At 39.3% G+C, this 15735-nt stretch overlaps 1 protein-coding gene and 1 pseudogene across 5 annotated transcripts in view; one reads left to right on the forward strand and one right to left on the reverse strand.

The window, feature by feature from the left end:
* The first annotated feature begins 1092 nt into the window (after positions 1-1092).
* Eif2ak4 (eukaryotic translation initiation factor 2 alpha kinase 4) overlaps positions 1093-15735 on the forward strand; it is a 104517-nt gene continuing 89874 nt past the window's right edge. For 4 of the 5 annotated variants that reach the window (XM_027925721.2, XM_071608081.1, XM_071608083.1 and 1 more), the window contains exons 1-2: positions 1093-1290; positions 11683-11795. In XM_027925721.2, the coding sequence (XP_027781522.2) occupies positions 1147-1290; positions 11683-11795 (257 nt within the window). In that variant the 5' untranslated portion in view covers positions 1093-1146. Of the gene's footprint in view, positions 1291-8121; positions 8260-11682; positions 11796-15735 lie in introns of those variants that run through there. The other variant, XM_071608082.1, reaches the window with a different exon arrangement.
* Positions 8013-8441, reverse strand: LOC114084707 (small ribosomal subunit protein eS19 pseudogene; annotated as a pseudogene).

Raw genomic sequence — 15735 nt, forward strand, 5'->3', positions numbered from 1 at the left:
TGCCCTGGTGTTCTCAGACCTGTCCCCCGAACATTCCTCCACTTTCCCTTCTAGGCCCAACACCGCCCACCATTAAGCAGGAAGTAGTCAGAGGACTTTACACTGTCCCCCATGTCACTTAGAAAAACGAAAAGGGAGGAATGTTAGGTGCAGGACAGGCTGAGTAAGCCGTCTGCAAGGCATGCCAAACAAAGTTAGCTGCAGGATGACCTGCCCTCTCAAACCCTCTGTCTGGTTCTTTATCAACTATTTGCTTCAAGCCCAAATGCCTAAGCCCCCGCTCAAGGCTGAACACTCAACCCCCTGCTCAAGGCCAAACACGTAACCCCCCTTGTGCTAACAAGGCAGCTTGCAGACCCAGAGACCTCATTAGATTTGGGCTATAAAAACTCCCTCCTGCCGGGCCCCTCTCTCTCTTGCTATCTCCCTTGCTTTCTCTGTCTCTCTCTTGCACTCTCTCTCTTTTTCTCTCTCTCTTCTCTTTCTTTTCTCCTCTGTTGCACTGCTGCAATAAAGATCTCTTGGTTGCTCTAAGTGTTGTGGTCACTTTCCTTTCACCCATTAAGATTAGCCAGGCACAATGGCACACGCCTATAATCTCAGTGGCTTGGGAGGCTAAGGCAGGAGGACTGGGAGTTCAAAGCCAGCCTCAGCAAAATCGAGGTGCTAAGCAACTCAGTGAGACCCTTTCTCTAAATAAAATCCCCCCCCCCAAAAAAAAAAGAATAAATTTTATTCCTTTTTAGAAAGAATCAAAAGTTATCTGGGAGACTAAGGCACTTCTGTTAAAGAGACTTGTTTCGTGAAAACTATCCAATCTGGTACTTTCATTCCAATCTGCGTAATTTGTTCGCCCACATTCATGGAGTTCCTTTACTTGCTTTTCTCCTGCAGATTGTGAGCAAGGCTTGCTCCCAGCCTGGGTCAGCCAGGGTTCTTCCAGCCTCAAGACTCCGCGCTGCTCCCAGACGCAATCCCGCCCCAATTCCGCCCCAATCCCGCCCCTGGCGTGGAGTCCCGCCCATGAACCCGCCTCTTCTCGGCCCCGCCCACAGGCCCGTCTCCGGCACCGGGCCCCGCCCCCCAGCCCGCCTAGGGCCGGTAGCTGCCACTGCCAGGCCGCCCTGTCTTGGCAGCCGCGTAGCCATGACTGGGGGCCGCGGGGTTCCCGGGCGCGGCCGGGATGAACCTCAGGAGAGCTACCCGCAGCGGCAGGACCACGAGCTGCAGGCCCTGGAAGCTATATACGGAGCCGACTTCCAAGACCTGCGGCTGAACGCGTGCGGACCGGTAGGAACGTGGCGGATCTGGCCTGAGCTGGCTTCCTACAGCCCGGCCTCCCTTAACCCTGAGGTTTACAGTTTGGGCGGCCCCTTTAGGATTCTGCAGTGTTTTTTTTCATTCCTCTAATTCCACCCATGCTCACACTCTGTCCTCGAACCTTAGCTGGTCTCTAGACCCCCTACCTAGACCGAATTTGGAGATTTTTCCGAGTCTTACTTGGCACCATTTCTTATTCCTACTGACCCCCAAACATCCCTGCCTTTTTCCAACTTTGCCTTCTCCCTCCCACCCCCTGAGTTCTCGAGGAGGATATAGTAGCACGTTCACAGTCACCCAATGCTACTTTGGCCTGGGAACGCTTTGGGAGCGCTTGCACAGGCCTTGGGCTTTCAATCAGAATTCCTAGGGCTCACCTATGTATTCAGAACTGTACAAGTCGTAATTCTTACCTCACTCCTAGGCATCCTCATGTTTTCGGTATGGCAGAACTTTCTGTGCCTTCCTTTGAGGCAGTTAGCTGAGAACACTATAGAATGCATTCGTCTTGGAAGTTTACCAGAGAAGTTATATTGAGTCTAGATCTTTTTAAGTGGCCAGTTGGCTTAAAATATCATTTTCCTTTTTTTCTGGAAGTTAAGATACACCGTAAGCTTCTGATACTGTTTCCCCCATTCTTGAAGAGTTGATCTGCCAAACTAATATGTTTCTAAACATTGTCATTTAAAAATATTACTTGCTTCATCTGCCTTTAATTCGAGCATTTTACAGCTTCTGCCTTATCTACACATCTGCCTTCTGTAAGGGCAGAAAATTCTCCCAACCCAACATGCTTCTTCCTTCTTCTATTAAATACTGTGATACACCATGGGAATGAAACTGGGCAAAACAGACAAAAATCCTGCCCTCAGGGAGGTTACTTTTCCAGTACTTAATTTCCAGAATTATTTTTAACTGTGTATACTGCTTATACATGTTTATAGTAAAATAATAAATTAATTTACTGGTCATCTGGCAACTTCTCTATTCCCAAACATTGAGAACCAGGAAGTAGACCCATTAAGCAGCTAAAATTTTTGTTACAAGTGTGCACCCAACTCAGTGCAAAACCCCTGAGACTTCATTCAGAGCCAGTTTACTTTATACAGAGCTTATTATCTGCTCCTAATGCTCGAGAAAATAGGAGGGAAGAAGCAGCTGCTTTTGGGTAGAGACACTGATCATCCCATTAATTTATAGCTGATGTCAGTAAGCCCAAGAATTTATAGCTAATGGTTTTTATAAAAAGATATAAAAATACACAAAAGAAGCAAAAACTATAAAAGGCAGGCAGAAGTATTGGATAGCATCTGTGGCCATGAATCTTTAGGAATATGATCACCTGTATAGGCCTCATAAGAAAATAATTGATGGATGAGTCAGAGTTTACTCATTCAACAAGTCCTTATTAGCACCTGCTATTTGCTAGTCTTTAGGGAAGGGTTATGCAGGTCCACAATCCTTTATCCAGAACGCCTGAGGCCTGATGGCTTTCAGAATTGTTCCTGTTCACATTCATGGGTACATGTTCCACACTATCTAATGCCTTCCTCCAAGTTTTGGGCAGCATCCAAAAATCAAGAATGAATATTCAACTTTCACACTAAACAAGACAAAGACTATTAATAATCTTGTATCGATTCTGGCCAAATTTGCTGCCAATACCTTCAAAGAGATTTTAAAAAATTTTTTGGGTAGTGTTATAATGTAAATTCAGTTTAGCATATGTATATCATTTATAAAGAAACATTTGGAGTCATGTACTAAAAATTATGCTATAAATAAAAAAGTTTGGATACCACTAGTTTAAACTATAACTTATAGTTAAAAGACAGTTATAAATTATTATTGTTATTTATCTTGGCTAGCTTTCCATATCAGCAAAGGGACTGCTCCCTTATAATTTATTTTTTAATATTTTTTTAGTTGTAGATGGACACAATACCTTTATTTTACTTATTTATTTTTGTGTGGTGATGAGGATCCAACCCAGTGCCTCACACACACTAGACGAGCGTTTGTTTTCCTTCTTCTTCGCTATCATTGTATATATCAGACTTTTTCATCTTTGCTAGTAGATCAATGAAACGTTTTAATTTTTATTTCTTTGGTTATAAATTATATAGCTCACCTTTGTTTGTACGCCATTGATTTTTTTTTCTATGAATTGTTTGTGTTCTTTTATTTTTCTATTCTGCGGTGTATCTTCTTATTTGTAAGAGGTAGGCAGATATATGTTAGGAAAATTATCATTTTGAGTCATCATATATTATAAATATTTACCCTGATTAAACATGCATATTTTATATTTATGTAATTTACACAATTAAACTTTTTTTTTTTTAAGAGAGAGAGAGAGAATTTTAATATTTATTTTTTAGTTTTCGGCAGACAAAACATCTTTGTTTATATGTGGTGCTGAGGATCGAACCCGGGCCGCACGCATGCCAGGCGAGCGTGCTACCACTTGAGCCACATCCCCAGCCCACAATTAAACATTTTTAATGGAATCAAAATGAACTATTTTTTGTATTGTTGTCACTTTGGATTTTTTCCCCTAAGAAAAAACTTCTCTGCCCCAATGTTACCAAACAAAAACGATTTTTTGAGATTTTATTTAATTTTTCATGACTTCATTTTTAAATTTTCATCAAATAAATATAGAAATAACTGGGTGTAGGTGGGTATTGTGCTGCATGTCTGTAAATCTCAGCTACTCAGGAAGCTGAAGCAGGAGGATCACAAGTTCAAGTCCAGCCGGGGTAACTTAGACTGTATCTCAAAATAAAAAATTCTTACAAAGGTTGGGGATGAAGTTCACTGGTACAGCTAAGTTTAATCCTAAATGCCACAAAAATAAATATAAAAATATCATTTAAAAAAAAAATTCCACCTTAGCTCTATCATGTAGGTCTAGGTCACCCTCTTTGTGTAATCTTCCACACCCCCAGTTAGTCAATCAGTTGAGATTTTCAGTCTTTTTCACTACTAATTTGAAATGCCACCTTTATGTTAAGTTTTAGGACTGAATTTGCATCTATTTTACTTTTTAATATGCTTGAGGATTTGTTTAACTATATTGTAACATATCAGGAGGGTATCAAAGTTTATGATCCTATTAGGAAGCAAATATAATTCATATCTTATAGCAATATATGATCTTCTCTAAATGACTTCTTTTTTTTTTAAATGACTTCTTATTCTGTATTCGTGTCACCTGCATTTCCAGTGTTCAGAACAATTTTTTTTCTCATTTATGATGTTATATATTTACAAATGATACAACCTGTGTTTTTCCTCTCCTTTAATGCTCTCAAAAGGTTTTGGTTGCCTGTTACTTTGTGTTTGTTTGCCTGCAAATATCCCAGGAATGCATAATTTCTTTGTGCAGGTTAAGTCAACAATTTTTTTAGCATTCTAATGACCATTTGTCTTCTATGCATAAAGGAGACCTCCCCCAGCCTACTCCCAGTATCCGCTCAGTATACCTGGGCTGTAAGATTTTTAATCAAATTCTCTTCAACTCCCAGAGTCCTTAAATGCCCTAATATGAGCTGATTCTTGGTATCCTAAACACATCTTGCAAAATGCCTCTTCACATGCTGAGAAATTTTTCTATTTGCTTGAGAAAAGCCTAACAAATATTCTGCTCTAATCTCTGGAAGCACTATTCTCTGAGTGGTTTGGGGATTTTGTTTAGGGGTTTTGTTTGTTTTTCTTTCAGTGAGATTGTAACAGATAGGATTAAGTTTGGCCACATATGACAGTAAAATTTAACAACAAAGTTAATATTTTTGCATGTAGAAGTCCAGAGTCTAAGACCTCTTCTATTTTGCTGTTGTCCCATCATCATTATGCCCCTCATGGTCTCCCATAGCTGTCCAAATTCTAGCTTTCACACCTATATTCTAGCTGGCTGAAAGGAGAAAGGGATGAAAAAGTTGATTCCCTTTGTTTTAAGGTCACTTCCTGTAAATTGCATATGACAGTTCTTCTTTCATTTGATTGTCCAGAAATCAATCCAGTGTTCACATGTATCTGCAAAGGAGCCTGGGAAATGTATTCAGCTAAAAGGTCAGAGGTTCTGTTGCTATGAAATAAAAAGAAGAACAGATATTGAAGATAATAGTCTTTGCTGAGAAAAACCCCCAAAGTCTGTGACTTATGGAGAGAAATGCCACTCTGGTCATTAAACTCTGTAGGCCAAAATAAAGGCCTTAAAAGTAACCAGTCATCCCAACAGCTTCAATGTCTTGCTCTTCTCATTTTGAGTTGGCCTTGGTACTCAATCCTGACAAATTATTGGATTTTTCTGTCATTCTTCAGTGGCTGTGGTCTGTTCCTTCATCCACTGGATTCATGTTCCTATCACTGGATTCATATGCTTTTTAAAGCTGAAACCTTTATGCATCATGAGTCCTTCACTTTTTATCAAAATTCTTTCCTCTTTTCTAAAAGTTTGTTTTGGTGTTATCTGGGCTTATTACCATTTCCACTGTTGACCTGCTCATGTTGCTATGCTATGGAAGTACCTGGAACACTAGACCTCCCTGATATTTTATGGCTGGTCCAACCCAGAAGTGGTTACAGGATTCTAACTCTGCTTTTATTGGCCCCAGGGTCCTGCACACCAATTTCCCATCCATACTTAGTGGCCTTAGGGCTGGCTGAGAAAGGCCTCTTTCCCTGAGGCTTGCCAATCTTTAATTCTATTTGTTGAATAGAGTACATTTATTAAACATTCCATTTAGTAAAGAATATCTTAGAAATGTGCAGTCCTCCAATAAGCCACTGTTTCCTGAAACTTGCTTCCTGTTCCAGTGCTTCAGAATAAAGTAATGACCAAGCCATGCTCTTTCCCAAGGTTTCACATTCAGGGATACTCTTTACTGCTTATATAAAGAAAAAGGGAGGGCTGGGCCTAGCTGACTGACTTGACTTGACCTGACCTGGGTACCTGGAGCCAGATTTAGCCCAGGAGACCCTGATAGCTCTGTTTTTTCTGGTAATAATCTGAATATTCAATGCTTTTCTACCTCTACCTGCTTCATCATGACTACTTGCCTGGTATTAGGATGGTTTAGTTGTAATAATCCAGTAATTCTGAGAAATTCAGAAGAGACCCAGTTCAGCACAATAGTTTTGACAAATTAGATAAGACAAGTCAAGAATCCTTTTGGCTTAGAGATCACAAACCAGTACTCTAGTTTGGGTGCTCTTGCCATAGTACACATTCCTGTGTGATGGTTAAGTATTTTCAGCAGTTCCCAATGAATAGGAATTCATGCAGGAATCTTTTATATGTCACAGTCAAAAAGAATAAGATAGGGGCTGGGATTGTGGCTCCGCGGTAGAGCACTCGCCTAGCATGAGTGGGGCCGGGTCGATCCTCAGCACCACATAAAAATAAAGGTATGTGTTGTGTCCATGTACACCTAAAAAATAAATTTTAAAAAATTAAAAAAAAAAAGAATAAGATAAAGACAAACTAAAAACTCTTTGAAGATGTTACAACTGAAAAGTACATTTTCTGGGGCAGAAATTTTGTGTTCTTGGAATTCATCATAACATAGAATCTACAGTATTGACTGTGAATGAAAATTCTGTTTTGACTTTATAAAATACATGTATGCTAAAAATTGTTTCTTTCTACTCAGGATGGTAAACACTGGAATACCACCTGTGTTGACGTATAAAAATTCATTCAACTCCTGGGGAAAAAAAGACAAAAGGGAAATTTTATTTATTTTTTAATTCTTTTTGAGAGAGAGAGAGAAAGAGAGATTTTTTTTTTAACATTTATTTTTCAGTTTTCGGTGGACACAACATCTTTATTTTATTTGTATGTGGTGCTGAGGATCGAACCCAGCACTGCGCACATGCCAGGCGAGCGCGTTACCGCTTGAGCCACATCCCCAGGCCAAAAGGGAAATTTTAAACCAGATTTGTTACCTTCCATCTGTGGAGATAACTCACCTCAAAAGCTATCTAAGTGTTCCTCACAAATTCTTTTTAATCTGAGCCCAAGAACCTTGGTTTGCGTTTATAATTTCTGCTTATACATCTTGCTGATACTTACGGTTTTTGCTCCTTCCAATTATAAGGTACTACTTCGGTTTTCTTCCTTCAAAATCAGCAGATAGGCTTTTACTCCCAGGTAGCATCCTTACTTCGATCCTTCACATTGGGCTTGCTGGCTCTCAAATATCTTACTTTACGAAGACCATCTGTATGGCATCTTCCCTTACTTTTCTAGCTTCTTGTTTCATTTGCCTGTTTTAAGCTATGACAGTCAGTATGAATTTAGAGCACTGTTCTCACTTTTCTGAAATATTATTTTCATTGGTCATTAGCAAAATGATAAAGTGAAAGTAGATTAGTAAAAGATAAATTGACCCTTCTTAGGACTCTATTGTATTCTTAGATTTTTGTGCTTCTTTATAGATTTGACATTAAAATACTGTGTTCTGTACTTTCTAAAGTGACAAACAGGAAAAGATAGGGAAAAAATATTTTCTTAACAAAATTATGAATTGATGATCATAGTGTCTTTCTGAAATTTATGGCCAGTGAGATAAGAAAGTCTGTCAAGATTTGACCTGCTAGAGAAAGCCACTGGAAAAATTCTGTCTAGCCTTCCTCTCTGTTGTTTTTGCTTTTAACAAATCAGGCGATTTATTAACCTGTTTGTTCTAATACTTCTTGTTGGCAGCTGCCACCAGACTGGTGATTCTATCTGGATCTCTCTGCCCTTAAGGTATCAGTTTACAACCTCCAACTTGGTCCTTTTCCACCATTATCAGCCTCTCCTGGGCTTGGAGGACTCTGTGGACCAAGTCAAGAGCCTTAGCTGAAGTGGCTGGGCATGACCTCGTCTCTCTAAGGTCCCCCATAGATCTTGGTCATGGAACCAACTGCAGCACCGCCCTGGAGGTACGGGTACTATGCTGTGAAAGCTGCTTGTGTGCGGTTCTCTTCTTAGGAAGCAACCTCTTTGTTTTTGGCCCGCTTGACTTCATCTACCCTTTGGAGACTTTCAACTTCCAGGACTTGTTGAGGACAGCTGCCAGAGCTCTGAGAGACTCCTTCTGGTTTCCATCTTTCATAGTAACTCCAGGCATCCTGTGGCCTCCTGCTCCCAGCCAGGAGAAAGGGGTCTCTGGGTTGCTTTTGGTTTTGTTTTCCCAAAGTGGACATATATGTAACCTCCCTCCTTCACTAGATTGTTGATATAAAATGAGTAACAGTAATTCAGGAAGACTCATTCATTGGATTTACTTCAGAATAAGTAAATCCTAAATCCTAAGATGATAGTGTAGGGAGGAACAACCTATGATATGGCAAGTATTGGCTCTAAGTTGGTAATTGTTAAACTAGATAGTGGATATAGGGGGTTCATTATACCATTATTTCTGCTTTCTGTTTGAAAAATTCCATTTAAAAAGTTTTTTTTTTTTTTTTTTTTTAAGTGAGGCTATTTAAGGAGATTGGTGAAGGCATAGTTTCTCATGTCTTTTTAAGCACCCTTAGCAGCTAAAATGATTCCTATGTTGAATTCCTCCTAAAATATAAAGCAGTGAAAGCTGGGCTGCTGTGGTTGAAGAAGAACAGGAGGCCTGGAGCCTGTTTGGTCTCATCACTCACCCTTTGAGGCTCCTCTTAGGAAACCCACCAGCCTCTACTCCTGCTATTTCCCTCCTGTTTCTCTGGAAATGGAGCCCCTCCTCCTGTTGAAGTCCAACTGTCTTGGCATGTCTAGGATCCATTGGCTTCCGCCCTCTAAAGAGTTTTGCAGCTTTAGGTCCTAATTTGTATCTTTTCTGCTCTTTAAAAACATTGCCATCAGTGTCCTCACATGCTGTAGTATTTCCTACCTTTCAAAACAGAACAAAAATTCTTCCGTTAATTTCATATTCCCTCCATCCACACCCAGTCTCTGGCACCATTCATAATGTCCCTTAATACCCAAACCTTGAAAGAGTTGTCTGCACTTGCAGTGTCCACTTCCTTACCTAGCACTTCTCAACACCGTAGGGTATGTGTTCCGTTCCCATGAGACCTGCTCTTGGCAAGGCGGTCCTCCTCCTCCTCCAGTTGTAAATGCTTTCTGCCCTATACCACCTCCTCATGCATCTGGACAAGGCTCTTTCCATTTGCTTCCTTCACAACCTGATCTTTTTATCAGCTTTACCTCAAAATTAATTTTCTCACCTTTGCTACCAACACAGGCTGCATGTTATAATTGTGGGGTTTTTGTTGTTGTTGTTTTGTTTTGTTTTTGTGTGTGTGTGGGTTGCTTGGAATGAAAACCAGGGCCTCATGCATGCTAGGCAAGTGCTTTACCACTGAGCCACATTCCCAACTCTGTTGAAATGGTTATTTCCTTCTGCTTTTATCATCCCCATTCATTTTTTACTCAGCAGCCAAAGCCATGTTTTTAAATATATGGTAGACCATATCATTCCCCCCTTAAAATTCTGCCAAATAATTCGCTTGACTGATGAGGCTCTGTGGAATCCAGCCATTTTCTATCTACCTGCTTTACCTAGCCTTCCCTTTCCTGATGTGTTCCAAACATACCAGCCTCCTTTTCATTTTTGCCTCATACCAATCTCATACTCACTTCTGAGTGTCTTTACATGTTCTTCCCTTGTCTGGAGTGCATGGTCTCTGAGGAGTCTCAGTTTAAATGCTACATCCTCAGGTGTTCCCAGGTGACCCCATCTAAGCATGTTCCCTCACACCCACATGTTCTCTGCATAGAGCACCACCTTGTCTCTTCAGTAGCACTTTCTAAACAATACAGGCTGCATTGCTATAATTGTGTACTTACATGTTTATGAGTTTTGTTTCCCTCATCAGATAGGAAGTTCCCTGACAGTTGGAACCACAACTGTGTTCTTACCCCCGTGAACTCAGCCCAGTGCCTGACATAGAGTTGGCACTGAGTAAGTGTGGGCAACTGATGCATGGAGAGTGAATGAGTCAAGGAAAGGCTTCATGGGCCTTGGAATGCTGACCCCTCTTCAGGACCATATTCACACTCAGGCTACACTGGAAGACCCACAGCTTTTGTCAAGGATTATTATAAAGCCATATAAACTTGATTTTACAGATTTTATACACATAGTTGATGAGAACATTGTTATATGGTTCAGGATACATATTAAGGTTCACGTTATAAATTTCTGTAGAAATTAGTGTTGCACCTGAAAGAATTTTTTAATCTTTCTCCTTTCTGATATGATCACATTTCTGTCTTTGCCATTTCTTCCTGGATGTTCAAAGAAAAAATCAAGGTTCAATCACATTAACTCAGGATTGGCTTTAATAAAAGTGTCTTATGAGAGAGCCACAGGTTATAGGGTCAAAGCTGTTTGAAATTTAGTTCTGTCACTGTTTCTGTGGCAAGAATCTTAAACTCTGCTATATCTGTACAATGGGGATGGCATCTACCTTGCAGTTGCTAAAGTGCCTGGACTATAGGTGCACTTAGTAGATGTTTTTTCTTCGGCCTCCCCTTTTCTGTTATATAAGTAAAACATAAATTGCCTCATATCCTTTTTGGAAACTGTATGTCAGTGAATCAAAGAGTAGAGTTTTTGGTAATTGGGTGAAAAGCGGTTGATTGGAAAAGCACATGCAATTTTAGAAGAGCTATCAGATATCTTCAAGTCAGGATTTTTCCTTTGTTGATATCCCAGTATTCAAATCTCAATTCAAATACAGGTGGAGCATTCTTAATTTGAAAATATGGATTTGAAAATGTTCCAAAGTTCACATTTTTTTTAAGTCTGTGCAAATATTCCAAAAAAAAAAAAACACTGAAATTTGAAGCACTTCTGGTCCCACACATTTTGGAAAATGATTGCCCTAATTTGTATCCCCTTCTCACAGAGGCCTTCCCTGATCCACCTGTTTAGATGCCTTCTTTTCCCCTACCACTATGTCCCATTACTCTGTCTTATTTTCTTTATAGCTCTCATCACTAATGAAATTATTTACATATCCTCTAATTTGTATCAGTTAGTTGGGACTGTGTCTATCTAAATTTATTCCTGCATTTCTAGCCTCTAGGGCAATACTTTGCATATACTCAGCACTCAGTGACATTTGAATGAATGGAAACTAAGCAGAACATTTTGGTTAAATCCTTTAATAAATTTGAAAAGGAAAAATGCATTTTATCTGGCACATATTTTATTTTTTAAACCATGCTTTTGGAAAATATGACCCAACATCAAAGTAAAATATAATTATTATAATATTTGGGAAGTAGAACTTTTGAGCTAAAGTGATCATTATCTTAATGGTTAAGATTGACTCTCTTGGGAGGGAAAAATAATGTTTTTTCTCTTTTAGGTCAAAGAGCCCCCTGAAATCAATTTAGTTCTGTACCCTCAGGGCCTAACTGGTGAAGAAGTTTATGTGAAAGTGGATTTGAGAGTTAAATGCCCACCAACCTACCCAGATGTGTAAGTACCTTTATAAATAGCTTTGATGTGATTTTAGTTTAAGGTCAACAGTATTTTCTCCCCCTGCCATTATACATAAAATTTCATTTCCTATCATCTGTATTTTAAGAGAAGCATATCAGCTATAGACATTTTCATGAAATCTGTCTTGTTTTAAGTCTGTTTATCGTTGTAGGATACTCCCTACAAATACTAATACTTGCTCAGTGACTTGTTTGTTTCTTCTGACATGTTAACATTAATTTATTTAATTCTTCATAAACTAGGAAGAGAACAAATCTTGAAGAAAAGGATAAAAGCTTAGCGACTACTTAAATCACTCATGTACTTAGTTTAAAGGTGTGATTGGCATTGGAAATTAGATCACCTTCTGTGACTGACCTCAATTTTTACGGCCCAAAGAATGTTTAGAGTTGTGGCACTTCTCAGTGTAACTGGTCAGCCATCAATGTGCAAGGCTATCCCCTGCACTGCAGGACCTTTAGCATCCCTGGTCCCTACCCACTAGTGCCAGGAGCATTTGCCAATCATTGAGACAACAATAAAACCTTCATATTTTCTCACACACACACACACACACTCACACACATGGCTATATCATCTCTGGTTGAGGATCACTGGTTAGAGCAAAATTATTAGCCATTAGGATTCAAGTGGTCTTATGTATCTATCCCCAGACCTTCATCTGGAAAGACCGATTGACCTGGATGATATTAAGTGGTTTGAATTTACCATACAGGGAACCAGTGAGGGTTTCTGAGAAGGCAAGTGGCAAATAAAAGATGGCAGTGCTTTCTATGGTGGATAAAGAGGTTATTAAGACTATTAAGAGACAGACAGGTCAAAACTGAGCTCTTGCAAGTCAATAACTTTCTTTTGCCCTCAACATTATACTGAGTGTACACATAGTGGGCATATAAAAGATTAATTAATGAAGAAAAGGAATTAAATTTATGAAAGAAAATGAAGACATTGCCTCTCTAGTTGTTTGTTTTGTTTTGGTTTTGTTTGTTTGTTTGTTTTTGTTTCAGGAAGGTTGGTTGTTTCCTAACACCTAATACATGGTGTCTTTCTGACACCGTCCGGGAGTCCGGCAATTCAGTTCTGTCATTAGCTATCCATAGTTAGCACAGACCGTTAAGATATCAGTTCAATAAATGATGCCTGTTGCAATTTGCAGTACTTCCTCTGACTTTACAAATTTTGGCTATAAATTTGTAGGTTCCTACAGCCTCCTCCTCATGTTTGATAATTTACTAGAATGACTTACAGAACTCAGGAAAATATTTATATTTACCAGCTTATTGTAAAAGATATGACTCTGAAATAGTCAAATGAGAAAGATGCATAGGTGAGGCATGAGGGAGGGGCATGGAGCTTCTGGCCTCTCCATGTATTCATCAACCCACCTGATCCTTGTTATTTCGGGGTTTTATGGAGGTTTTAAACTATAAGCATGATCACTTATTTAAATCATTGGCCACTGGTTCTTGAACTCTATTTCCAGCCCTGCTCTCCTCACACTAGTTTGGAGTAGGGTTGAAATTTCTCATCTTGTAGTCCAAATTTGGTTTTTCTGGTAATCAGCCCCTATTCTGACACTATTCAGGCACCCAACAAGAGTCAACTTCATCCACATATACGCCAGTATAGTTGAAAAGGTTTTTTATGATCAGCTCAAGATGCTCTTCTTACCTCTGTCACCCAGGAGATTCCAAGGGTGATAGGGGCTCTTGTGCCAGGAACTGGGATCAAGGACTCTCTATATATACTTTTTTTATACATTCATAGACTCAAGAATTCAAAATGTTTACTCTTGACAAATCAAAGAAAAACTTGGGTACTTAAGTGCTAAAATATTAATTGTAGCATTATTTATGAAAGTAGAGAAATTGGAACAGTCTAAATTTTTTAAACAGTTAAAGCAGGCTTTCTCAGCCTTGGCACTTTTGGCATGTCAGCAGGATAATGCTTTTTTTTTTTTTTTTTTGGTACCAGGGATTGAACTCAGGGATGCTTAAACACTGAGCCATATCTCCAGCCCTTTTAAAAAATTTTATTTAGAGATGGGTCTCACTGAGTTGCTTAGGGCCTCGCTAAGTTGCTGAGGCTGGCTCTGAACTCACAATCCTCCTGTCAGCCTCTCAAGCCACATGCCACTGTGCTTGGCTTCAGCAGGATAATTAATTCTTTATTGTGAGAGTTATCCTATACATTGTAGGATGTTTAATAACATCCCTGACTTCTAGATATAGGGAGTAGATATAGAGATACAGGAAGTACCTTCTTCCCAGGTTGTGACAACCAAAAAAGTCTCCAGATATTGACAGATGTCCACTTAGAGACACAATTGCTCCTGGGTGAGAACTATACTAGAGAACTAGTCAGATAAATCTTAATGTATCCACTTAATAAAATATTATGGGATTTTTTTTTTAACAATAAGGAAGTATTTTTTAAAAATTAAGTGAAAGCCGGGTGTGGTGGTGCACACTTGTAATCCCAGTGGCTTGGGAGGATGAGGCAGGAGGATCACAAGTTCAAAGCCAGTCTCAGCAACTTAGTGAGGCCCTAAGCAACTCAGTGAGATTCTGTCTCTAAGTAAAATACAAAATAGGGCTAGGGATGTGGCTCTGTGGTCGAGTGCCCCTGAGTCCAATCCCTGGTATACCCTGCCAAGAAAAATTAAGTTTTGTATCAACTACATAAAATTATTAGTCATGCAGCAAGGACATAAAACATTAGAAAATTTTAGAGTTTAACTAGTATTAAAGATGACTTTTATACCATTCTATTAATATTATTATACAATGATTACTTAATTTTTTAAAAAAATAATTATGTAAGGTTTGATTTGGGGGAATATTGTCATCCTTTAAAAATGATGTGGTACAAGAAAACTTTCTTTTATGCCAAATCATCCTTGAAGCCACTCTGAGAGAGAGAGAATCCTCGGTGGGATGGACTGTACATGGAACCAGGACTGTATGACACTTCTATTCTTTTTCTCAGACTACCATATTCCAGATTTCTGTCTGTCCAGGCAGATAATGATTATAGCAACCTATCATAGTAAATGAAAGATAAGTGTTGAGAGAATGCATAGAAAGGTGAATAGGCGGGGCTGGGGTTGTGGCTCAGTGGTAGAGCGCTCGTCTAGCATGCATGAGGCACTGGGTTCAATCCTCAGCACCACATAAATATAAAATAAAGACATTGTGCCAATCTAAAAAAACCTAAAAAGTAAATATTTTTTAAAAAAAGGTGAATAGGCAAGCCTTTAGTAATCTAAAATGCCAGAATTACTCAGAAATGCTTAATAGGAAGTGATGAATCGTCTTATCTATAAAATTAAATAAATCCTATTTAATCCTAGACTGTTGTTATTGGATGTTTATTTGTTGGGAATGCAAGGAAACTCAAGGGCTGGTTTGTAATATCCTTAATTAGAAATGTTGACTTAGATGAGCTCTTGGGGATGAGGAGGAGTGTGAATTAGGTGTCCTTGGAATAGGCAGAGTTTCCAGAATGTACATGACTATATTTATTCATGAGCCAGTGAGCGTGTCCTTGTTTACAACCAGAATGTGATTGGGGCACAGCCTGTTGTAGGAGTGCTAGATGGATCACCATGTCTCTGTTTCACCTAGCATTCTTGTTCTGCTTTATGCCAGAGCATGCAAAAGAGTGCATAGCACTTGAACTCTGGCCATTGAGCTGTCAGGGCTAGGTCAATTGACACTGGATGCAAGCTAGGGTAGAGGATTACCATACAAAAGAGTGCATAGTTAAGTTACTCAGAGTGAGAGCAGAAATGATTAGATTTTTTTCCACAGAAGAAACTCAGAATTGGGGATTAAGGGCAAATCAGAGGCAATCAATAGTAACTGATGTTGGGAAATTTTAATCAGATTAGAAAACTGATATCAGAGACTAAGGA

This window comes from Marmota flaviventris, chromosome 2 (assembly GCF_047511675.1).
Source record: "Marmota flaviventris isolate mMarFla1 chromosome 2, mMarFla1.hap1, whole genome shotgun sequence".
Classification (NCBI taxonomy): domain Eukaryota; kingdom Metazoa; phylum Chordata; class Mammalia; order Rodentia; family Sciuridae; genus Marmota; species Marmota flaviventris.